Consider the following 26929-nt stretch of genomic DNA (forward strand, 5'->3'; position numbering starts at 1 on the left):
AAGTAGCATTATTTTGTTATTATATGGTATGCTATCTGAAAAGTGGTATAGTGTTATTTGAATGTGGACTCAAATTAGCTGAAAATGTGTATGTCAAATTCTAAGGCAGCCACTGAAAAATAAAATAAGAAGTATAACCAATATGCTAAGAAGGGACAGAAAATATAATAATATAAAATTTTCAATTAAAACCACAATGAGAAGAAAAAAGTAGAAGACAAAACTAGGAACCAAAACTAGGGCAATAAATAGGAAACAGCAATAAATATGGTAAATATCAACCCAACTACATTAGTAATCACTGAATGCCAATGGTTTCAGCGTACCAACTAAAACACAGAGATATCTGAGTTAATGAAAACCCAAGCTTCAACAAAATGTTATCTAAAAAGAAACTCATTTTAAATATAAAGGCATGTATTAAAAGTAAATAGATAAAGAAAATATACCAAGCTGACATTAATCAAAAGAAAGCAGGAGTAGTTGTATTAATTTCAGACAGGGGAGACTTGAAAGTAAGGGAGATTATCAGGAATAAAGAGGGGAATTACATAATGATTAAGGGGGTCACTTCTCCAGGAAGACATTGTAAGAAGAGGCCTAACGACAGAGGGACTATCTATATGAGGCAAAAACTGATAGAACTGCAGGGAGAAATAGATGAATCCACTATTATAGCTGGAACCCTCAACACCCATCTCTCAGAAATGGACAGATCCAGAAGGCAGAAAATCAGTAATGACATAGTTGAACTCAACGGCAACATCAATCAGAGAAAACTGGCATCTACAGACTAATCCAACATGAGAAAAATACACATTTTTCACAAGTCCACATGGAATATTCACCAAGACAGACTTCATTTAGCCATAAGGCACACCTCAATAAATTTAAAAGAATAGAAACCATACAATGTCTGTTCTCAAACCATAATGGTATTTATCTACAAATCAGTAACATAAAGGTAACAGGAAAAATCCCAAAATACATAGATATTAAACAACACACTTTTAAATAGCATATGACTCAAAGAAATCTCTAGAGAAATTTAAAAATATTTTAAACTACATGAAGGTGAAAATAAACTTATCAAAATGTGTGGGATGCAATGAAAATGGTGCTCAGAGGAAAATGTATAGCACTGAATGTCTATATTAAGAAAGAAGAAAGATCTAAACTCAATAATCTAAGTTTCCACCTTAATAAACTAGAAAAAGAAGAACAAATTAAACACAAATTAAGCAGAAAAAAATTAAATAATAAGAATTAGAGCAGAAATCAATGATATTGAAAACATCAAATCAATAGGGAAAATCGATAAAACCAAAAGCTGTTTCTTTTAAAGGAGCAATATCGGGGCGCCTGGGTGGCTTGGTCGGTTAAGCGTCTGACTTCGGCTCAGGTCATGATCTCACGGTCCATGGGTTCAAGCCCCGCATCGCGCTCTGTGCTGACAGCTCAGAGCCTGGAGCCTGTTTCAGATTCTGTGTCTCCCTCTCTCTCTGCTCCTCCCCTGTTCATGCTCTGTCTCTCTCTGTCTCAAAAATAAATAAACATTAAAAAAAAATTAAAAAAAGGAGCAATAAAATCGATAAGCTTCTGGCCAGGATAAATAAGAAAAAAAAAAAAGATAAATGAAACAAATTACTAAAATCAGATGAAAGAAGGTCCATTAAGAGATCCCACAAATATAAAAACAATAATAGAAGATAATAGAACAATTCTATGCCAACAAATTTGAAACCTAGATGAAATGGGCTAATTGCTTCAAAAACATAAACTTCCAAAACTCATTCAGGGAGAAATAGATCATCTGAATAGGCCTATATCTATTAAATAAAATAAATCAATAATTAATAATCTTCCAAAACAGAAGCTAAAGTCCCAGATGAATTCACTAGTGAATTCTACCAAACATTTAAAGAAGTTATAGCAATTCTCTACAATCTCTTTCAGAAGCTAGAAGCACAGGGAGTACTTTCTAACTCATTCTATGAGGTCAGCAATACCCTAATACCAAAGCTACTCAAGGACATTAAAAAAAAAAAAAAAAGCTACAAGTCTCTTTCATGAGCACATATGCAAAAATCCTCAACCAAATATTAGCTCATTGAGTCCAACAATGTGTAAAAAGAATGAATACACCATGACCAAGTGCAATTTATAAAGTATTCAAGAGTAGTTCAACATCCAAAAATCAATTAATGTAATCTATGACATCAACAGGCAAAAAAAGAAAAATCACAACGATCAGTAGATGCAGATAAAAACATTTGACAAAATCTACTATACATTCACAATAAAAACTCTTAGTAAAATAGAAATCAGGGGGAATTTCCTCAACTTGATAAAGAATAACTACAAAAATCTTCCAGCTAACATCATACTCAATGGTGAGAAACTTGAAGATTTCCCATCAGGTACAAGGCAAGGCTGTCCTCTCTCACCACTGCTTTTCAACATTGTACTAAAAGTCCTAAACAATAAGCTAATGCCATAAGACACAAACAGGAGATAAAATACATATAGACTGGAAAACAAGAAATAAAGCTGTTTTTGTTCCCAGATGACATGACTAAGTATAAAATCCTAAAGAATCAATATAAGAACTCCTAAAACTAATAAGTGATTATAGCCAGGTTGCAAGATATAAGGTTAATATATACAGAAGTCAGTCACTTTCTAACACATGAGCAATGAGCAAGTAATTAACAACATTAATATTAACATGTCATTAATGAAATGCTTGGGTGTAAATCTAACAAAATATGTATAAGCTCTATAAAAGGCAAACTACAGCACTTGGGTGGCTCAGTTGGTTAAGTGTATGACTTCAGCTCAGGTCATGATCTCATGGTTTTTGGGTTCAAGACTTGCGTTGGGCTCTGTGCTGACAGTGAAGAGCCTACTTAGGATTCTCTCTCTCTCTCTCTCTCTCTCTCTCTGCCTCTCCCTGGCTCATGCTTTATCTGTCTCTCAAAATAAATGAATAAACTTTTTTTTAAAGACATATTACAACACTCTGATGAAAGTAATCAAATAAGAACCAAATCAATGGAGAGATGTTACAGTTCATGGAGAGAAAGGCTCAGTATTGTCAAGATCTCAGTTCTTTCCAAGTTGATCTTAGATTAAATACCATTTCAATCAAAATCTTAGCAAATTATGGACAAATTGACTCTAAAGTTTATGTGGAGAGCCAAAAGACCTAGAATAGCTAATATATTATTGAAGGAAAAGAACAAAGTTAGAAGACTGGCATTACCGGGCTTCAAGACTTACTATAAAGCTATAGCAATTAAGGCAGTGTGGTATTGGTGAAAGAATAAACAAATAGATCAACAGAAAAAATAAAGAGCCTCAAAACAGACACACACAAATTAGTTAACTAATTCTTGACTAGGGAACAGAGGCAACACAATGGAGCGAAGATAATCTCTTCAACAAATGATGCTGGCAAAACTGGACAACCTCATGACAAAACAAACAAACAAACAAACAAACAAACAAACACCTTTCACCTTCACAAAAACTAACTCAAAATAGATCACAGACCTAAACATAAAACACAAAAATATCAAAATCCTAGATTACAAGGATAGAAAATCTAGACAGCGTTGGTTATGGTGACAACTCAGATATAATACCAAAGACACATTCCATGAAACAAATAATTGATAAAAGCTAGTTTTCCTCAAAATTAAAAAATCTGCTCTACAAAAGACAATGTCAAGAGAATGAGACAACCACAGACAGGGAGAATACATTTGCAAAAAGATACATCTGTCTGATACAGTATTGTCATTAAAAATACACAAAGAACTATTAAAACTGAACAACAAGAAAATAAACAATCCAAATGGGCAAAAGACCTTAACAGATACCTCACCAAAGAAGACATACAGGTGGCAAATAAACATATAAAAAGATATTCTACATCATATGTCATTCGGGAAATGCAAATCAAAACAAGATACCATTATAAACATGTTAGAATAGCCCAAATCCACATTATTTGATAACACTAAATGCTGGTGAGAATGTGGCACAACAGTAACTTTAATTTATTGCTCATGGAAATGTAAAACGGGATAGCCACTTTGTAAGACAGTCTGGTGGTTTCTTACAAAACTGAATATAGTTTTACCGTTAGATCCAGCAATCATAATCCTTGATATATATCACCCAAATGAGGTGAAAATTTGTCCTCACAAAAATCTACACATAGATGTTTATAGAAATTTTATTAATAACTCTTTTTATGTGATTTAGCCAGGTGATTTTTCTGTGGGTACTGGAGGAAAATTTGTGTTCTGTTTTTCCTGGATGGAATAGTTAGAACTATGTATTCTAAAGTATGGTCCAAGTAAAAAATATTCTTGCTGAAAACAACAACAACAACAACAACAACAACAACAACAACCTTAACCAAGGGCACTCATTTAAAATAAAGCCTATTAGGGGAAAGTGATTAAGAGTACACTTATGATGAGCACTGACTAGTGATGTATAGAATTGTTGATTCATTATATTGTACACCTGAAACTAATATAACACTGTATGTTAATTGTGCTGAAATTTAAAAATTAATAAGAAATAACAAACAAAATTACTTTTTTTAAATGAAGTTGGAAGAGGCCATGAGCCAAGGACACAGGTGGCCTCTAGAAGCTAGGAGAGGCAAACAAATGAATTCGTAGCTAGATCCTCCAGAAGGAATATAGCTCTGCAAATCCATTTTGGACTTCTGACCCTGCCCCCCGCCCCCCGTAACTGTAAGATAATAAATTTGTATTCCTTTAAAAAAGGGATCAAGGGGTGTCTCTGTGGCTCAGTCAATTTAGTGTCAGACTCTTAATTTCAACTCAGTTCATGATCCCAGGGTCGTGGGATCAAGCCCCATGTTAGGCTCCATGTTGAGCATGGAAACTGCTTAACATTCTCTCTCTCCCTCTTCCCATTTCCCCCACTTGTTTTCTCTCTATATATCAAAAAAAAAAAAAAAAAAAAAAAAAAAAAAAAAAAAGGATCAAGACAAAAATAAATAAATAACTACCCTAACTTGGAAACAACCAAGATGTCCTTCAGTACATGAATGGATAAATAAGCTGTGGTATATCCAGACACTGGAATACTATTCAGTGCTAAAAAGAACAAATTATTGAGCCATGGAATGACATGGAGGAACTTTAAATTCATATTACTAAGTGAAAGAAGCCAAGCTGAAAAGGCTCCATAGCATATATTTCCAACTATATGACATTCTGTAAAAAGTGAAACTATGGAGAAAATTAAAAAATCACTGGTTGGTTGGAGTTGGATTGGGGGATGAATGCATAAGCACAGCACAGAGAATGAAGGGCAGTGAAATATTCTGTATGATACCATAGTGATGGATACATGTCATTATACATTTGTCCAAACCCACAGAATGTATAACATCAAGAGTGAACCTTAAGGTAAACTATGAAGTTAGAAAAATAATGATGTGTCAATGTAGGTTCATCCATTGTAACAAATATATCACTATGGATGGGGATGTTGATAATGCGAGGTGGTTAGCATGTCTTGAGTTTGAAATACATGGAAAATCTCAGTACCTTCCTCTCAGGTTTGCTGTAAATCTATACCTCTCAAAAAAGATAAAGTCTTGGGGCACCTGGGTGGCTCAGTCGGTTAAGCGGCCGACTTCGGCTCAGGTCATGATCTTGCGGTCTGTGGGTTCAACCCCCGCGTCGGGCTCTGTGCTGACAGCTCAGAGCCTGGAGCCTGTTTCAGATTCTGTGTCTCCCTCTTTCTCTGACCCTCCCCTGTTCATGCTCTCTCTCTTTCTGTCTCAAAAATAAATAAATGTTAAAAAAAACATAAAGTCTTAAAAAGCAATAAATAATAATAGTTACAAGTAAAAAAAAAGTGCTGTAGTACTTTGAGTTTTAAATATTTTCATTTTTATAAACTATGTTAAAACAATTTTCTTTGTGATTTTATGTGTGTAGCATTTCTGTGGTACTGATCACATTTTGCTTTATTTGCTCTTTCTGTGCTAATGCATCTTATCTTTTATAAGCTCCTTGAGTGTAGGGACTATGTCTCATCTTGTATCTTTCCTAGATTTAACACAGTGTCTTGGAATAGTACGTGTTCCATAAATATTTATAGAAAAAGTAATTTAATATGTATTTAAAACCTAACAAATCGAGCTCTGGCAAATCCAACACTTTAACAGATAGAAATCTGTATTATTTCTGCAATTCTCAATAGATTGTGTTGATGTTTTTAAAATTTTAAAATTGTGCTCAACAAAAACTGGTAGTGTTCTAATTACAAAAATTTGGGAAAATACAAATATGTATGTCCTGCTAGGATCATACATTCAAATTAGATACTAAGCTATTTTCAATGAGTCAATAAAAATATTAATGCTAACATGTTTTAAGTACTATAATATTGTAAGTGTATGTTTCAGACCCCTGTTAGTGTCTAGACATAGTATAGGAAGTTTATATTAATTTTCACTATAATTCTGTGAGATAGGAATTGGAACCAGCTCAAACATAGGCCTATTCTCAGTCAGATCACTTCTAGGAAATAATACATATGAAAATTTAAGACCAATAATTATTTTAAATTATAAATGCCTACATAACTCTTAGAACATCGTGGACTCTAAAGGTATCTGTACCATATTTGAAGGCTTTGGAGTACTGTCATGGTGACTGGAATACTATATATCTTTTTCTATTGTTGAAATTCTGTATCTAATGCCACATAGCTACTAAGTGATAGACACCGTAATTCAAATCTAGGTCCATCTCATTCTGAAATTGATGTTTTCAGAACTTTTTCTCTAATGTTTCTCATGGTTATACTGATTTCATCTCATTCCAATTCATACAAAAGGAAAAGATTTTTAAATAACCTAAACAAAATCTAGCCCCCAAAATGTGTTCTTATTCTAATTTCTAGAATCTAGCAATGTTCCCTTATTTGGAAAAAAGTTATTTGCAGATATAATTAAGTTACAGACTTTGACATGAAGAGATCATCCTAAACTATCCAGGTGGGCCCTAAATCCAATGATGAGTATTGTTATAAGAGGCATATAGGAAAGATTTGACAGACAGAAGAGGAGGAAGCAAATTGATAAAGGAAGCAGAGATTGGAGTAATGCTTCTCAAAACCAAGGAATAGTTGGAGCTCCCATGATCTCAAAGAGGTAAAGAACAGAATCTCCCTTAGAGACTTGGGGGGAAGCACCACCTTACTGTACCTTGATTTTGAACTGTTGGGCTCCAGGCTGTAAGAGGATAAAATCTATTGCTTTAAGCCACCACATTTAGAAACTAATACACATTTTCATTCTGATCTAGAAGCCACTGAGATTTTAATATACCATGCAGAAAGACAGCACAAAAAATCTTATTTGAAACATTTATCTTTAAACAATATTTGAACATTACTTGGGGAAAAAAAGTAAATGATTGATTATCTTTTTTTCCCCATTACTGAGCAAAATATATATCACAGGAGATGATAAAACCAGATGCCAAGTTTGTGATAAATATGAATGAGACAATACTTATCTTTATTAGGAAGAATACACAGAGAACATAAGGATAGGGGAGTAGAAATTAAGAGGATGCCCTGAAGAGACTGCCTGGCTCCAGTGTTGATGCCTAGTCTATGGCATACTGGGTCTGCACTATTAACAGGATGATTTCTTTCTCCCTCCTTTCTTTGAAGTCCTTTCCTCTCTTTCTCTTTGCCTCCTTCCTTCCTTCCTTCCTTCCTTCCTTCCTTCCATCTTTCCTTCCTTCCTTCTCTCCATCCCTCCATCCCTTCCTTTCTTCCTTTTTTCTTGAGCACCTTGGGAGCCCATTCTCAGGTTCATGCTGTATTTTTATTTGATTCACTCATTGTGCAAAAGAAATTTTACCAGAGGAATTTAGCATTTTTACAGAATGCAGTCAAGGGAAGTAGATTACTTAGCAAAACCATCATCTCCACTCACCTGGAGCTCTTTATCTTCTCACTGCAGATACTCACACCACTGCCTCAGCAATCGAGTCTAAAGAATATGTCCCATGAACATTAACCACATTTCCTCAGGAAATACATAACTATTGATTCTGACATGTTGACTTTCTCTATAAAATTGTTCACTATCTGTTTTCATGACATTAAAAGAAGCTTGAGATTTTTCTATCTTAACAATATTGCAGTCAAACTGGATTAGGCCCTAATTAATAATACATACTCTTATCTGAATAATAAAAAGAATAAGATACTAATCATACTTCTACATTTTGAATTTGTATAGTTTTTAAATTTGGGTTTCTTTCTTTGAATTTTTTATAGATAATTGAATTAAACTCTTAATATTCAAAATAAAAATATTCCACAAATTTATACATATAATTATAATTAAACATACAATTTATCAGCTTTGAATATAGCACTAATAAGTAATCATTAAAATTAATGAAACTAATAATCATATGTCCTGATTTGCTAGCAATGTTTAAAAATTATTTAGTCTCCTTTATGGCTGATGATATACTATTTTTGCAAATGTTTACATATGAATTTACCTTCTCAACATCAGAGATCAGTATCTCTTGTTTATTCCATAAATAGGATAATACAGGTCACCTATTTAAGGTACATACCTGAATCATGGTGTTCCACCATCATGTTGCACTAAAATTAATAGAAGCTTCAACTAGCTCAAAAGACTGAGAATGAATATTGCCCCCTTTTTTATCAATCATTCCTTAACTCATGTAATTCATTCTGTTCAGTTTGGTGCTCACAGAAATGCCTCATGCTAATAGGAGTCTAGAGGAAAAACCTAACATTAGGAGAAGACATATCAACTCTTGAGTCATTATTCTCAATTCCAGAAAGGGTTATTTCCTACTGCATACATGTTAAATCACTTATTGAATAAGCATTACAAATGCCAAAGAGGAATTCAGACTTTGCTTAAAAATTATATAAAGAATTTTAAATGTATTCCTGTGACAACGCAGAATATAGTCAACATAATTTTAGAAGTAGAAAAAAAACAACCTAAGCTTTTATTTTGGGAGGTGTGGAGGCGTTGATAGTGGCTATTTTCTTTCTGGCACAGTGGCTATTTTCTTTCTTTTGCCTTCTTATATTTACTTTCCCATTATTCACAGTTCTCTGAAGTGTGTTAATATGCCAAGACTATGTCTTAGGACCTTAAAAATATTGCAACTTAAATAGATAGAGACAATTTGATAAGAAGGATGCAATATTGTGGAATAGGCACAGTATTATGAAATTAACCTAAATTTCTGTCACATCTGTGAACTATTCTTTTTTGCCCATTTCTCATGCAAAGGTTGGAAATAAACAGTGTTTTTGAAGTAAGGTCTGACAGTACTTTTACAGGAGCTCATGGATCTATACAATGGAATCAACACAAACATGATCTAATATTAGATAAGAGTCCATAACTTTCTCTGCAAAAGAAAATATGCCTCACTCTGAACTCCATATCCTCTAACTGTACTGGGATGAGTCCTACTTGTAGATCCCTATTAGTCATGTGAAGGGACTGAAGCCAAGTCCCTTCATTTCTCTGTGGCTTTTTCTTCTCTATAAAACAAAGCCTTTAACTGGAATAGATAATCTCTAAATCCCCTGTATTTCAATATTTTAGGTATTAGATTTACCTTGCCATACAGCCAAATTCTCTTATTTTGAAAGAGAATAACAATGGATTTAATCACCCAATATTTGGTAAGAGAAAACTACTTATTTTCAGTTTCTTCCAAGTACAGAGAGTCTGACTATTTTCTGCCATCATCATCAGGGAAAATGTTCAACATACATTACATTTTCAACAAATATATTCCTAACAAATTCAGTCCCTATTAATGTTCAGTATTGGCCTCCAATACTATCTATCTATGAGTGAATCATATCTATTCATTATCTATTCATATATATTCATTATCTATTCATATATATTCATTATCTATTCATTATGAAAATAGAACAGTTTACATGTATAAGACATAAGCATAAGCACAAAAACTAGAATAAATTGATCTAAAACCCCAAAAAGAAAAGTTTACATTTTCATGGGTTTTGTTTCGTTTTGTTTTGTTTTGTGTTTCTTTACTTCAAAAACTCACATCACTACATCATAACCTTGAAACACAGTTAAGAGATTGCATTCAAATGTAGATCATTGATGCAATGCAGATCCCATCAGCTTATATAATATGTACATGAACCAAGAGACAAACGAGTAATGAGGCAAGTGACTTTGACAGTATTCTGAAATTTCAGTGCTATTGTTTTATTTTATGATTTACTGGAAGATTTCCTGTGGAAATGAATTCTTGGAATACATTGAATCCAGCCAGAGGATTTCCATTCCATTTATTTTTAACACCTGATAAGTGAATCTGATTGAGGGAGACTGGCTGGTGGCTATAAGAGCGGGTGGAATTTTTTTGAGTGATCTCAAGGGTAGACAATTATCTGTCTTTCACTACTTGGGATTCAATACAATTTTTGTTAAGTTACTTTTAAATGCTTTCTGAGTTTGTAAGTAAAACAAAAAGAAATTTTATTATGCAAATTATTTTTTACAACTGCATTTGTCTTTGCACTAAGACTTTTTGGGCAGAAATCCTTCTTTCCAAACACTTTAATCTCACTGCCTTTAGAAGAAACAGATCGATTTTGAATAAAGTATCAGCAAGGAAAAAAACTATATTTTCAGTATATTCTTCAACGAATTTAATTGCAAAGCTCACATAAATCATTTAAAAATAGTGAGACAAGGGGTACCTGGCTGGCTCAGTCAGTAAAGCATGCAACTCTTGATCTTGGGGTTGTGAGTTTGAGCCCCACGTTGGATGTAGAGATTACTTAATTTTTTTTAAATGTCATAAAACATACTGAGACAACATTTGCTTCAGATGGTTTTGTGACTTACTGTATTTATTTCATCATTTTGGAGGTTTTTTTCAAAAGCAAATTAAATCTGAAAAATCCATATAATGACTATAGAATTCTACATATTTTGCAGTATAAAAAAATAAAACTAGATAGTGCCTATTTGTTCTTGGATTTAAAAGATTGTAAAATATTAGAGATGCTATCATTGAGATGCATCCATTGCCTTAGGGATATCTAGGCAAGTGAAAAATGGTCAAAGACTGTACCCCAAAACTGATTTTCTAGTTGACCACTTGAAATATTCCTTCCAAAAGACCTGAATGTAAACTATCTTCATTTTTTAAGCTGCCTCTATTAAATGTAATATATACATTGGGATATGTATATACACTTATTATATATTTATATAAAGTGTGGAATTTTATGTATCATATATATTTTTTATATAACAGAGAACATATTAGATTGCATACTTTCACTATCTTATCATTATTAAAAATTTTACAAGAATTTTACTTTCTAAAAATCATACTGGAAAACAACACTAGGGAAAATATTGACAAAGTAGAAGTGAAAAAAAAAAGGAATCTCAAAAAATAGAACTAGGAAAAGCAAAACCAAACCAAACAACAACAGCAACAACAACAACAACCAAAAAGGAGAAGGCAAAATATAATATCCTTAAAAGGTACAATTCAATATCTAATTTCACTATCTGCCAGAATATATTTATTTGTAAGCAGTGTCTCCTTAGTTGCTGCTAATGTTGTTTCAAGTAAGATGGGGCAGATTTGAGGAATGAGTTACCAATAGCGCAGTCCAGGAAAGTTACTTATACAAACTTATTGAAAATGAGCATCTCTGAAATTGATAACCCTACATTTTCAAAAGTGTGTTTAAGAGAAGATGAGTTCTCCTTAGAGCCTTTCATGTGAACTCCAATGTTTAATAAAGTAGGAACCTTTTGTTTCATAATCAAATGCTTCTTCATAATGGTGATAGAGATACAGGTCATTCTAAACCGTCCCAACTAAGTGTTGCCAGACACATATACGAGATTCAGCAATAACCATCATTTAGTTTAAATATGGAGAGTATCTGTCCTCTTTGAGTAAACCAGAGTTAAATGTAAAAATAATGTAGATGTTCTCGATTTTAAAAGATCTTTTACTTGTGCTATGATATTAAAGTTTATTTCTCCATTTCCTAGATCTATTCCTGAGGTCCCGATAATGTGCCCACATGTTTTCTACCCTGGACTTTGTGATTTGCCAAAAGGAGCACTGAAGATAAAACCACATTATGATCCTAAAAGTGCTACATAATAACTACTAACATAAGCTCAAGAAGCTGTTTCCACAACTTATAAAACAGAGAAAACACTTACTCCATCTGTGAAACATTCCAGATGTTGTGAGAATCAAATCAGATGATCAATATAAAAGCATTTTGAAATTTTCAACTGTGGGGTTAAAGTTCCAGATTGAATATGTTTACCTCCTCAATTACTCCCACATTCACACTAAAATATCAATAAAGAGTAACCCACAAAGACAATGAGAATAAAGAGACGTGACAATAGAGAAGAAACTTTTTAGATGATGGAAAGCTGGTGGATGACTGGTTACTGACTTAGTAAAGCAGAAAAGGCTCGAAACTAGCTTCCTTCTGAGATTATAGCCAAAAACCAAAAAACCAATCTGAGCCACAGAACCTCAGAAGAGTTCAAAAATGAGAGGCACTACATTTAGAAAGTGTGAGTGAGGGATGGAGCTGAATAAAAAGATAATTGGTTCAAATTGGATATAAGCTAGACACTTCTTTACCTTATAAAACCAGGAAAATTATACCAGAGACTCCAATGTTGGACACCATGCCCAACAGTGATTGAGACATAATGCTGAAAACAGAGATAGAAACAGGAAGTTTACCTTTAAAACAATGAAATGCACAGCTCCCCCCCCTGCCCCCCCGCCTGTGCATCTACCAGAAAAATGGTCAACAGGTCCTCATCCCAGAAAGGTGGTAAGAAGCTTTTTTCTTTGAAGAAAACTTTGGGTCATATCCCAAAGAACTGACCAAGAGATTTTGATATTTGGAGATCCCCAAAGAAATGACTGAATTACATACATTTAATCCCTACATAATGAAGCCAACTAGTCTTACACACAGCTTTGCCAGTTGCTTCGCCTTCTTACGTGATTAAACAGAAGGGATCCTCAAGCATTTGAGCAAAATAATGAAACTGACAAAGAAACACTAAGAAAATAAGGGTGATAAAAGAAGCAGAGCATTTAGGGAGGAAATCACATCATTAATGGCGTCAGAGAAACAAAAGAGTATACTGCGTCCATGACGCAACAAAGCGTTGCTGGATAACAACAGTATAAGTATGTAAGAAAAATAAACAGAACATCTGAAATATTAAATTAGAAAGTTCTCAGACAATTTAAATGCAGGATATAAAAATCATGCAAGTGACACAAAAAACATTTATTAAATATACTATGTTTAAATGTTGCAAGTGAAAGAAAATGTAATCATGGTACACTATGTAGTTCAGGTGTAAGCAGTCTTTAGAGTCATGATATTGTGGTCAATGATTAGTCATTTAACCTCAAAATGTGATACAACTCTAATTGCCCCTTGAACAGTGTGGGGGTTGGGTCACCAAGCCCCACTCAGTTGAAAAGCCTCATATAACTTTTGACTCTCCTGAAACTTAACTACTAATAGCTTACTGTTGACGAGAAGCCTTGATAACATAAACAGCTGATTAATACATATTTTGTATGTGACACGTATTATATACCATATTATTATAATAAAGTAAGCTAGAGAAAGGAAAATATTATTAGGAAAATCATACAGAAGAGGAAATGCATCTGTAGTAATATACTGTATTTATTTAAAAAAAAAATCAACTTACAAGTGGGTCCATGCAGTTTAAACCCATATTGTTCAAGGGTCAGCTTGTCTAAGAGAAATCAGAAGGAGAATATATACAAGAGGAAGGGGATAGGAGAGCTAAAAGTTCACCTTCTATATTTGTAACTCATTAGAAATGCCTCAGATTTAAAAATCCTCAAATAACAGAATATACATATCACTTAGAAAAATGAAAAGGCAGGCTGGAAGAAACAACTATAAGAGCTGTAAGAGGTTGCCTCTGAGGAGCAAGACATAGTAGTGGGAAACTGTATTATTTTTTGACTTTTGAAGCATGAATTACTTTGATATAAATTAAAACAATAATCTAAAAACACAACTAGAAAAATTCAAATGTAAGTCATTATTAGGTGGCAACATGGTGTCAACACTGGACCCTTTTTCTTATGCACAGCATTGTGGTTCATTCACAAAGATTATTGTGCTAAAATTTATTCTAAGCAATAGAGAAAAAAAACAGTATCTAGGTAATATCCCATAGGATGCTGTATCTACATTATCTCATTTAACTCTTCTAACAATGAGTCAAATGTTCTATATCGCTTACAGATGAGAAACACCTCTTCACTCTCGCTGGCATCCAGCACATGACAAAGCTATAATATAAATGTGCATCTGCTTTCTACATCCCTTTATCACAACCAGTCCCCACCTTAAACCTTTTAGTGGTTTCTTTTCATCTACAAAATCTTTAAGTCCAAGATCCTTAGCATATGACATAATAGCATCCAAGGTTCCACCCCAACATCACAAATACACAGTATTATGACTGCATAATATCAACTCAAGGCTCAACCTTTCTAACTCACTTGCACTTCCTCCCCATGTACTTAGCTGTGTTAATACCATTCTCTACTGGAGCCTCATGCCTCAATACTCCTGTGTTCCCATGGTATCCCCTCTGCCGAAAATATTCCTCCCATCCTCTTTTATTTGGTTTCCTCTTTTTCATTCATTTCCATTTTTTCATTATATTCCAGTCTATCTACGTGTGATCTTTTCCTACAGGTTTTTCCAAACTCTAAGGTTGAGTTACATGACCCTCTTCCGTGGTTCCATAACAATACTGTCTTCATCTATCTCACCACTTACACACCAGATGGCTAGTATTTTGTCTGAGAGACTTTGTCATATTTATCATTAGACCTCAAGAGCCACTGGAAAAAAACAATGTTCCCTACCATAAATAACTTAAGCATCTAATTGTAGAGAGAAAAATTAGATGGAAAGTTTTTGTTCTAGACAAACACTGAAAGTTACTATGAGAAATGGGGAAATTCTTTGAGAATTTGGAGAAAGAAGACAACACAGAGGATTTGTTGCAGGAGAAAAGCACTTTTGGGGTGATCACATCATTTGAAAAGGAGGATAGATTACCCAGTGGAGGATACAAGAAAATCTTACACAATGCCAGAAGAAAGCATAAGCTCTTTCCAAAGATCAGTTTTATGAACGTAGGGTAGAAGGTTTAGTTCCAGAACATGGAAAAACTTGACTATCATAAACAGAGTTTGGTACTTGAAATATTTGACAGGTGTACACTTGATGGAAATGAAGTAGGAATGGAAAGGTGACTGTTGAAAGGTATCTATGAAAGTATCATGACAGAGCAGTGGAGAAAAACAAAGGAGTATGAAGACCTTTTAAGTAATAGGCTCTGCAAGGTTTAATGGGAAGAATAATGTGAATGAGAAGGAGATGTCACTATGAATCCAAAGTTTTGAATCTCGGTGTCTGAAGAATACAGCCCTATAACAATATATGGTTTATGTCTGATGTCTCTAGCATTTCTGGTCAGTAGAAAGTGAGATCATTTACTGAGATGTGAGATGGTAAGAGAGATTAAAGGCTTCACAGATCAGTAAAAAAAAGGAAAGGAAAAAAAAACAAACTTTCTCTGCAGTTTATTTTCATGATGTGAACTGTTTAAGGATTTTAAATACACACCTAGATTAGAACCATTGAGCTCTCTTTGGAAATAAGTCATATATATTAGCATTGTATATACTGCAGGGGTAGCAATATGCTGAATGATTTCTGTTTTTTTGCATCTAATGAACAATGTCCCATAAACAAGTAACTTGTGACATTATTGCTACCTGTTTCTTTCAGTTTATGGAAGAAATAAGTTTAAAGATACTTAAGTAAAAAACATACAATAGTGAATGAAAACCTAATTTTCAAAAATGCAGTCTCTCTTTAATCTTTAAACTTTACAAATTCAAACTAAAGCCCAGGTATAAATATGGATTTATTTTGAACCCTTAACATCCAAGTTCAATATTAAACCCACGTGCATGTACATAACTCTTTCTTCTAAACAGCATTCAGCATATCACACACACACACACACACACACACACACACACACACACAATTTCTCATTAATCCTCACTGACTCCTAGTTCAAAGAGGTGTGATTCCTCTACCCTATTATTTGGTATAGCACAGAAAACACAGTATCTTGACAGCTCAGGATAGCCAGCCTAGACTCCCAGCTTCTTTAATTTTAGTTCAACTCTCTCTTCACACAAAAAGTAACAGTTTTATTGATTTCAAAATGTCTGAGTCCTGTTTTCAGGCTGCTTTCTGAGTTGCATAAAGTTAGCAACTGCATCTATTATTTCCTTGAAATGAATCCACAACGCTTATTTCATTACAATGCATACAGTAGGGATTCAATAAATGTTGACTGATTAACTTGGAGTAGGCTGCATAATGTTTGGATACATTTAAAACTCCAAGTAGATTCCGGTACTCAAATAGAGGGACAAACAAAGCAAAATGATTTAATTAAACCGATTTCAATTAGAGTGCCTGCCACAAAGACTAATTAAGGAGGATATCAACAAGTACAAATGAAGTATAATTCACAAAAATCTATTCCTAGGGGGAGAAATCCTTGAAAGGCTAAACATCTAAGATCAAGAAAATGGTGAGCTTCCTTCTTTCAGCACAGATGGAAAGATGACTGTATTCTGTTTCACATATGTACACTTCACTGAGAATATTTCTCCTCCAGGACTCTGGTGTTCCTATGGCTTTTTATCATTGTACTTCTTATGAATCTTGTATATAGGACAAAATCCCTATACATTGTAGATGAATTTGATAAATTTAAAATAAAAACTCTTCCTTTTAAACTATAGTTAATAGTTTAGTCATAGAAAAAAAGAGCATGAATCATAATCATGTGTTAACCATTAAGATCATTTTGCAATTTAAATTATTTTGCCTGTTGTAGGCAATATCTGAAAAGCTAGGAAATAATATTGCCTCAAACTTCAAATTCTCAAAATTATTAATCATGACTGAACTTAATAAGTTGCAGGTAGCAATTTTAGTTATATACATGATGAAGATGTAAATAATTCTACATAATGATCTGAAAAGTGAAATAATGGAAAACACATTTCTTTTAGCAAGAAAAAAATCAGAATAAGTATTTTTTTTAATTTAATGGCAAGACAAATAAAATAGTATTTTTTTAACTGACATAATTCTTTGGAGCATGTAATGGAAGACGGTGCTTCCTACACTTACAGGACAGACCATCATTCGATACTTTCCAAAAATGTCTGCACCCTCCACAGGGTCTTGACTTGAGTCAGTTTTACTTTCAGCAAATAGAATCAAATTAAACACACTTCACTCCTCTCCAACTGCTCTTGCTAAGCCTTCAGAAGTTCAGATGGCTTTGTGGACAACTATAGCCTCAGAAAGAAAAGATCTATGAAGAACAAATGACTATGAGTCTCACAATGGAGGTCAGACAAAGGGATAACACCTGCAGGTGATGAATATGTGTTCATGAATATGGAGTTGACTGATCCCAACCATAAGAATGCCTACAGATGAGGCACACTGGAGTAAACTCTGCTTTTATGGTAAAATAATTATAATAAAATATAATATATAGATTATATTATATATTAAAAAAAACTATTATCAAAAACTATGTTGAGTACATTTTAAAGTTATGGATAGAAGAAATTATTATTATATAATATATAATGTATATTATGTAATTATATTTTATTAAAATTATAATTTAATAAAAATATTGTAATATAGATAGAAGAAATTATTATTATATAATATTATACATTATATACATTATATGTTATATGATAATTTCTTCTATCTATATTACAATATTTTTATTAAATAATAATAATGTAATAAATATATAATATATAAATATATAAAATATATATAATGAAAACATATAATAATAATGTATATAATATTATACAATAATAATTTCTTCTATCCATAACGTTAAAATGCACTCAACATAGTTTTTAACTGAAAATTATCAGCTCTTCTTTAAATAACTGTGATTTAAAACATTTATGAAATTCTTCTATGAGTCACAGAATCACAATGTCAAAGGAATGTCAATGCTTCCATTAATCCAACTATGATAAAATGTGTCTCTTTGAAACATTTTGTGCCATTACATTCTATGATGTAAATCTAGTCCTGAAAAAAAGCTTTGAGAAGTCAAAGTTTGCCATTTCAGTTATCTGCTTGCTACCTTTGGTTCTCTTTTCCTCCTCCCTTTCTTTTGTCTTTACTGCTTCTTACCCACCCACAACCACATGATCCTAATTTGCACTGATTCTGCTACTTGGTCATCACCAATTGTATACAATTCCCTCTGGGTTCTACTGCTTAACAGAATAATCACCCTGTTGAAATCATTTTTAACACCCATTTTTTTTTCTACCTGTAAAACTAACACATACCCATTATGGAAAATCTGGAAACCACAAAGTCAAAGTAATACAATTAAAGTCAGAATGATGTTAGGCAGACTCTGGAGTTAGACTACTTTTGCAGGAATTCTGGAGGCCCTGGGCAAATAATTTAACCTCTTTTAGTCTCAGTTGGATCATCTATAGAGTGGGCATAATAAGAAGTCTTACTTCCAAAAAAAAATAATAATAATAATAAGGCTTACTTCATATAGTTGTGATGAAAAATAATTGAAAGAATCCCAGTAAAGTTCACATAAGAATTCTCGGCATATAGTAAGAGCTCAGTAAATGTCTTATTATTTTTTTTCAGATAAATTCTTCATATTCTAATAGTGAAATAAATATTTTCATTCACAAGGCCAGGATTCTAGATCTGTCTTTACTGCTCTATAGCTAAATAAACGTAAGCAAGCTTTTAATAACAACAATAATGATATACAAATAATAGCTAAGTGTTACAGAGTACTTACTATGAGCTAAACATTTTATAAACCTTTTACATACATCATAACTGAATTAATCCTCACAACAACCATAAGTGATAAGTACTATTACTACCCCCATTTTTACAGATGAGGAACGTTAGGATCAGAGAAGTTAATCACCCAAGACCACTCAGCTGGTAACATGCAGCATAATACCAGAACCAGGCAGTCTGTCCCCCCCATCTGTGTTCCTAACCTCTGCATCATAAGCTTCAGATTCCTCTTCTACGTTGTAAGGAGAATAATCTCTTCCTCACAGGCAGAATCGTAATCATAAATAAAAAGAAGCACAGATTGTAATAATTTGCAAAGTATCACATACATTAAAGTGTTTGGAATACTGAAAAAAATATGAAGATGGGGTGAATTTTCCTTGAACCTTCTCTCTTCAGTGTACCTTTCAAGTCATGAAAACATTTCTCTGCAATTCTATATAATAAAAATATTCAAAGCACTGTGGTAAGCACTTTATCTGTAATAGCTCATTTAATCTTCATAGGGGTGTCATATATGAGCAAACTGGAGTGCAGAGAGAGGTTAAGTTACTTGCCCAAGGTTATATCACAGATAAATCTCAGAACTGAGATGTGAATGTGGGCAGCCTAAAACTGAAGTCCACATAACTGTTTGTTGTACTTTACACAGTTTCTGGAGGAAATGGGAAGGGCATATTCATGTCCTAGATTTCTCATGTAAATAACTCTGAAAATATACAGATAAATATATTAAATTACACATATATACAGTTTTACGGTTTCTAGAAATGGCAACCTTAGAGTAATGCATAGAAAAGAAGCAAAATTACTTTATCTCTTTGAATCCATTAAGAATTCCATTTATTTTACATCAGTGGCTCCCAAGACCATCTAGAAAATTAGGGTATTTGACAGACTTGTTTATTCACTCTCTAATTGGTAGACAACTCGCATTGCTTCACCATACTTGGAAGTGCATTATACTTGATGAAATAATTCTCTCCAACCATCAGGGTTTCTCATGTTTGAAATGAGGATAACTTTGCTCATGAGAAGGAAATTGGAAAAGATAGCACTCGAAATGTGTTAGCTTAGAAAATATATAAGTGAATACTGAAAAGGGGAAAGGGGGGCAAAATCTTTAGTACATGAAACTGAAAATGCTCACATATATTTATATCGATATTTATTTGTTCTCCAATCTCCTCTGGAAAGACACAGCTAATTAAATTTGGTTTCAGTGTGTGAGATTTCTATACATAGAGTAATTGTTTTTATCATTTCATAAAATATATCTTGCCTCCTAAAAAACATTTAAACCTTTAAACCAAAATATTTATCACTAGCTTAAAATTGGGCTCCAGGCCTTCACCACAGCTGGTCATTAATCTATTGGATATGTTCCACACAATAGTGCATTATGAAACTTTAAAGGAAACATTTGTCTTGGGTGAGTGAATGTCTAAAAGTTTTCTTTTCCACTTTTTTTGGAACCGACAATTCAGTAACTCTAAGATGTCCTGCCACATCTGGCCTGGCCCTATGAACTATCCTTCATCCTATGCTTCTTCCCTATCCCCTATTTCAACTTTCCCGTTTTCCACCTCAGTCCTGTTCACATAGCCCCACACCCCTTTTATGCTCTCCTCCAAGAACATACACCAGGAAGAGTTTCCAAATTCCAGACACATGCAGAGAGGCCCCATGATGTGGATCAATGGAATAAAGGTAGCCCAGGAGAAAGACTGATGTTTCAAAACGTTTTCTTAAGAGTCTTGTCTCCCTGGACCACCTATAATATGACAGACCCTCCCTCGATATTGTGACCTTTCATAGGTAGGTTCATCGGACGGGGTCAGATTTTCAGAGCCCATTCTTGCCAGTGTCTGGGCATGCCGCCTTTCAGTAGTGCCCCTGTTAGAGATTACTCAGAGTCCTTCTGTCCTTTGACCTTTCCCCAGTGCAAAGTTCTGGAGAGCAAAAATGAAATGATAATTTTCCAGTAGGGAACTGCAGAAATGAGAGGTCACTACAAAGATCTATAAAAGTCAAACACTGCAATGTCTACCTTGATATTTTAAGGTAGAAACATTTAACTCAAAGGTTCACTGCTTTAAAGACAGAATTTTGAGTGTTTTGTGAACAAGGGATTTCTAGGAAGGGAAATTTCTTTGCTGTCTTTGGAATCAAGCCGCTTAGGAAGTAACTACCTGGTTCGTTTTTGGTTTTGTTTTTGTGTTCGTTTTTCCTTTCCAATAGGATGGCCTCATCAGCCACACTAGAATTCCTAAAGAGTTAATGTCCAATTCTTTCCCAGACCTACTTAATCCTGTATGTTCTATAACTTTCACTTACTGAATCCAGATAAAAGAAACAAGATGTAGGAATAGCAAGTGGTGAAAGAGCTACTCGAGGGTTTCAATCAAGTCCTGGTGTCAGCTTCATGTCCGGCACACAAAAAAGAGATAAAGAGACAGGCAGGAGAGAGAGTAGGAAGCAACAGCTACCAGGGAGAAATACAAACCACTCACATAGTTGTGATGTATAGAAAGGGTAGGCAAAGGGGGGGAGAGTGCAGAAATAAGACTAAATAATGTCGACCAAATAGTACACTGCTGAGCAATGAAAGAAAGGGGCAGAAACAGAATGCACGGCATTGACCCTCTCACTCACTATCGAAAGAACATGAATGTACCTAGTTGTATGCGATGATCCAATTTATTTGACTGCACTGGGATGGAGTACGTTGGAGAAGATATCACTGAAGCACTTCCCCGCAGCATTTCAGCTAGCATTAAGCAGCAGGAAAATAAACACCCCCATTTGTGGCACAAAAGAGAAAATTACATCTATTCATGGGATGGGAAAAAAAATCTCTGGAATATTATGATGAATTAAAGAAATTGGTGGATTTTTGTAAAATCTGCCTTATCAAACTCATTCATTTTCTAAGTCTCTTCGTACTTCCCTTCCTATACAATTAACTCACTAAGAGGATGTAGATATGTATAAAATAATCAGTTTTGCCATATGGAATTTGAAAGAGTAGTCCTTCATAAAGGATGTTTTGGGAGCTGTTTTAAACATCATCTGGAAATTCTTCTCCAGTTCTAAGTCTGTAATAAATAAAGATATTGGTTTCTGTCCCCTAAGACCACTCCAGTGCTCCAGATGAGCATGCAGAGAAAGAGCCTCTGACTCTAATGGTCATTGTCCTATTCACGCCAAGGACAGACAGGTCATAATGCTGCTGACACACCATGGTGGCCATGCCATACATCAGTTATTTTTTGGTCACTAAACTTTCTAGAGATGAGGTCTCCCTGCCAAACATGTAAACATATAAAGAATGGAGGCCAGAGACACAGAATAAGGGAGGAAAATAAAAATAGTATCATGGGGATGATACGAAGAGTAAGAGAAAAATATAAGGGAAATAGAATTATAAATTTTTCAGATGAGGAAAATATAAAATGGAAGGAGGTATAAAAAGTGAAGAAGCTAGGGCCGCCTGGGTGGCTCAGTTGTTAAGCGTCCAACTCTTGGTTTCAGCTTAGGTCATGATCTCACAGTTCCTGAGTTTGAGCCCTGTGTCAGGCTCTACACTGACAACACAGAGCCTGCTTGGGATTCTCTGTGTCCCTCTCTCTCTGCTCCACTTCCCCCCCCCCCCACCGTGTCTCTCTCTCAAAAAAATATATATATATATATACACACACATATATATATATGTGTGTATATATATATATATATATATATACATATATATATATATATATATTTTTTTTTTTTTTAAGTGAAGAGGCTAAATTGAAAAGGGGAGCTGAGTACTGAATCGAATATTTGTATGAATGTTACAATAGTAAACATACAAAGAAAGTCTATCATAAAGAATCACATGTCTGGAGAAACCACAAACAAAAATCTGCTATGGTTTAATATGGTTTGATAAAAAGTAAAATGGCAATGATAATGTAACTAAATGTACATGATTTGGAATGCAAGGAATCTCCACCTATCCATGTCTTACTGCCAGATTGTTAACAATACTGGAAATCTTTGCTTTAAGCACTGCCCTCTTTGGAAGTCCTAATTTGACCATTTCAGAGTCTTAGAACACATCAGTTCATGGAACTAACAGTTCAGTGTGAATTAATTCGGGAGATAGAAAGATACTGGGGCTGGGAAGATAAATGGGGTAGAAGTGGCTGCCATAACGGAAGAAAGTGGGTGCAAGGGAGTTAAAATCCCTAAAACAGAACTGCCATTCTTTTCCCTCCCACTATCATGAAGGAGAGAGTAAGTATGTAGGATGAGGATCCATAATGTCAAAGGAATCGGGCTTTATCCTACTGGGTGAGAAAAGACTTTCTGTATACCGGGGAAGATTTGGGGAAGTTCACAAGATTTAAGAAGAGAACATAACATACTTTTTTTTTTAAGTTTATTTTTTAAAGTGATTTCCATGCCCAATGAGGGGCTCAAACTCACCATCCTGAGATCGAGAGTCACATGCTCTATGGACTGAACCAGCCAGGCGCCCAAGGAAAAGATCATTATTACAAAGTTGCTTTTTGTTTTTTGGTTTTTGTTTTTTTTTTTTTCATCTCAAACATCCAAATTCCTTAGTTTATCTGGGACTACCAAGTGGTGGAAAGAGCAAAAACTAAATGGCTGGGGTGGGTGCAGGGAGAGAAGAGGGTGGAATGAAAAGATACGAAATGCTGAAGATCTGTTTTGCCACCTAAACAAATTTGGCTAAGCCGATCCTACAGGAGTGTACACAGAGGTGATACGAGTTCCAAAGTACATGTAAACCTACACACATGTTTACCAGCTTTCCCTCCCACAGATGTTCAATGAGAACAAAATAAATTAGATCAACATTTTTAAAGTGCATCCTGTAGCCATTTGCCCAGGGAAAGAAGACAAGTGGCCATTTCAAAAGCTGATGTACCAGGTCAGAATACTCAATATATGATAAAAATTAATGAGCCAGTAAGTGATCCAGCTGCAGATCTGATCAATCCAACAACTACATTTTGTGTTGCCTAAGTAGAACAAATGAGTGATCGCATTTTATGGCATGAGCTTACATAACTGCAAATGTTAGTAATGATTTTAATCCATCTTTAAAAATGACCCAAGTCCATTAAAAAAAAAGTCCTGCCAGCATGCCTGTTCTGTGAATTTTGGGAAGATAAAACCTATGTAGCTCACCACAAACTGTACCAGTAAATACATTGCTGAAATGACTACTAATTATTTCTATTAAATTGTATAGGTTCAGTATATTTCTCATGACTTCAGCAACCAAAAGCTTCATTTTTTTTTCTTTTATAAAATATAAAGCAGAATAAAGAAGACACTGGAATCATTTTCTATCACAGCTTTCACATTTGTGACTCTCTCAACCAAAACTCCTTGTCTAGATTTTCTCATCTATACACCATTGAAATTGTTGTTTTCCAATCACTCATCATATGTAAATCCTAATGTACTTCTAACTATCCTCGCTGGTTTCTCTGAACCTTTCTGATCTCTAATATATGGCTTGAAATGAAATAATCTAACTTGTACCATGTACAGCAAGGATGCATCATTTGATATGGAGTCATTATGTCATTGTACTATAAAAGTTTTCCTTTTCTTTGTGCACAGAGCACTTTTGTTATTAACTATTGACGTGCAATAGAAAATTGTTTTTAGTATGTGCAGTACTATTTTCTTCAAAGAATCCAAATAGTTGCAATATAATAGTTTCACTAGTTTTATCTACAAAGAGTAGGTGAGATTTATTAAAACAATAGAGAATCTGAATTCCACCTGTCAGAGCTACCTGATTCCCCAGCATGCTTCAAGGTTGTTGAAAATCTAATAATTCTGGTCTCTTCAATAGCATTATTATTTAATATTGGTAAACAAAAGCACTGTTCTTTTCTGTAGTATATAGCATTTTCATTTAGATTTTTGTAAGTGATTGTTACAACTGATGGTTATATAGTTTGATACCTTTCCCGTGATCCCATTCTCTCTTTGTAGTCAGCTTTAGAAGACATCTTAACATCTGATGTTAACATCAATTTTGGTATACTGAGAAAATTGTGGGTCAGAGCTGTAAAATGCCTGCCAAGAAATATATTTTTTATACTCAATTTATATAATTTTGAATAACAGTGTGGGATCCTATCATTTATCACTGGTAAAAGGATGATAATTTAGTGAAATTATATAACATCTGTGTTTAGAACAGTCCTGTCCTACCAAAGTCATAGATTATATTAGTAATTTTGAAAAATTCATAATATGAATTCTCTCTGGATACATCTCTAATATCTCATTTTCATCAAAAGACTTAACTAGTCCCTGAGCCTCTGTTCTTGTCACTCTGCATTTTGTTTCTGAGAGAGTTCAACCCACAAACACATTACTGGAACTATTTCTTTCATAATGACTCTCTCAATCTATATCTCCAGGTCCATATATATAATTAATGACTAGATGTTCACAGATACCTCAAATTCAATGTGCTCAAAATTGAACAATGTTTCCCTATACCAATCCTGCTTCTTTCCTTGTATTTCCTATCTTTGAAAGTGATATCCTGTAATCTAAGACAGAAACCTGAGTGCTACCCTAGATGTCTATATTTTATTTATTCCCTGCCCCATTTCTTATAGAATACAAATTCCATAGCTGAGGCGGTCATAAATTCTTTCCTGAACTACTGCAACAGCCTCCTAATTGACTCCCTCACCTCTTCCCTTCTTCCCCCTTCTTCTGGTTACCTGTCACAGTGTGCTTACATTTCCCCTCCTTAATACTCCTTAATATTATATAACAGATCTCCTATTTTTAAAATCCCATATATTAGCATCATCTGTCTCAATCTCGCTTCCCTTTCAGTCCCTACTCCTTCCCACCAATAACAAGCACACCCTGGGATGCCTGGCTGGCTCAGTCAGAGGAGCATGCCACTCTTGATCTCAGGGTTGCAAGTTCAAGCCCCACAGTGGGTGTAGAGATTGCTTAAAAATAAAACTAAAAGACAAACACATGTGTTTAAGCCATAGAAAATACATTTATTTCCTAAATAGGTCACGTTTCATGCCTCTGTACCTTGGCTAATGCGGTTCTGAGAATGCTCTTACCTCTTCTTCATCAGATAAACATTAATTGGTCCATGGGGCTTTTACAACTCAGCTTCAACTCCTCTGGGAAGACTTTCCTACTCTCTGCACTCTCATAACAACTTATGTTTATTTCTGTCAAAATGCATCTCTTTACACTCTCACTGATATTCCCCTCCCTATTTAATCTAAGCCTAGAAAGTAGATCTGTGTATACCTACACATATATATTTACTATTGAAATTAAATTAGTAGTAATATTTCAGGAATCTATAAAAATGAATATAAAAATGGACAATTAGAACTTAAATACAAATAACTGTGAGACTCCAAATCTTGCACCACTAAAAACTTCTTAAACATTTGAAAGGATTACTAATGCATGATTTCTTTACGGTATCTTTAATTGCATGTCTAAAACAGTACAGACCAACAGAAATAATATGTGAGCCACCTATGTAATTTAAAGAATATTTTAGTAGCCACTTCAAAAAATATAATAAAAATAAACAGGTAATATTAATTTTAATAATTTATTTTATTTAGTTTAATGTTTCAAAATATCATTCCAACATATAATCATTTTAAAATCACTAATGAGATACCAAGTCTTCAAAATCTGGAATGAATTTACAGTTATGGCACATTGCACTTCAGAATAGTCACACTTTAAATGTTTAATA

General features: G+C 34.0%; 1 protein-coding gene across 6 annotated transcripts in view; it reads right to left on the minus strand.

Moving 5' to 3' along the window:
* Window positions 1-26929, minus strand: part of NEGR1 (neuronal growth regulator 1) — an 841359-nt gene that overhangs the window by 525420 nt on the left and 289010 nt on the right. The window contains exon 1 of one of the 6 annotated variants that reach the window (XM_042952180.1): window positions 25129-25195. The exons of the other annotated variants lie outside the window; for them this stretch is intronic. Coding sequence (XP_042808114.1) covers window positions 25129-25175 — 47 coding nt within the window. The 5' untranslated portion in view covers window positions 25176-25195. Of the gene's footprint in view, window positions 1-25128; window positions 25196-26929 lie in introns of those variants that run through there. 6 annotated transcript variants of the gene reach the window in all.

This window comes from Panthera leo, chromosome C1 (genome assembly GCF_018350215.1).
Source record: "Panthera leo isolate Ple1 chromosome C1, P.leo_Ple1_pat1.1, whole genome shotgun sequence".
NCBI lineage: Eukaryota > Metazoa > Chordata > Mammalia > Carnivora > Felidae > Panthera > Panthera leo.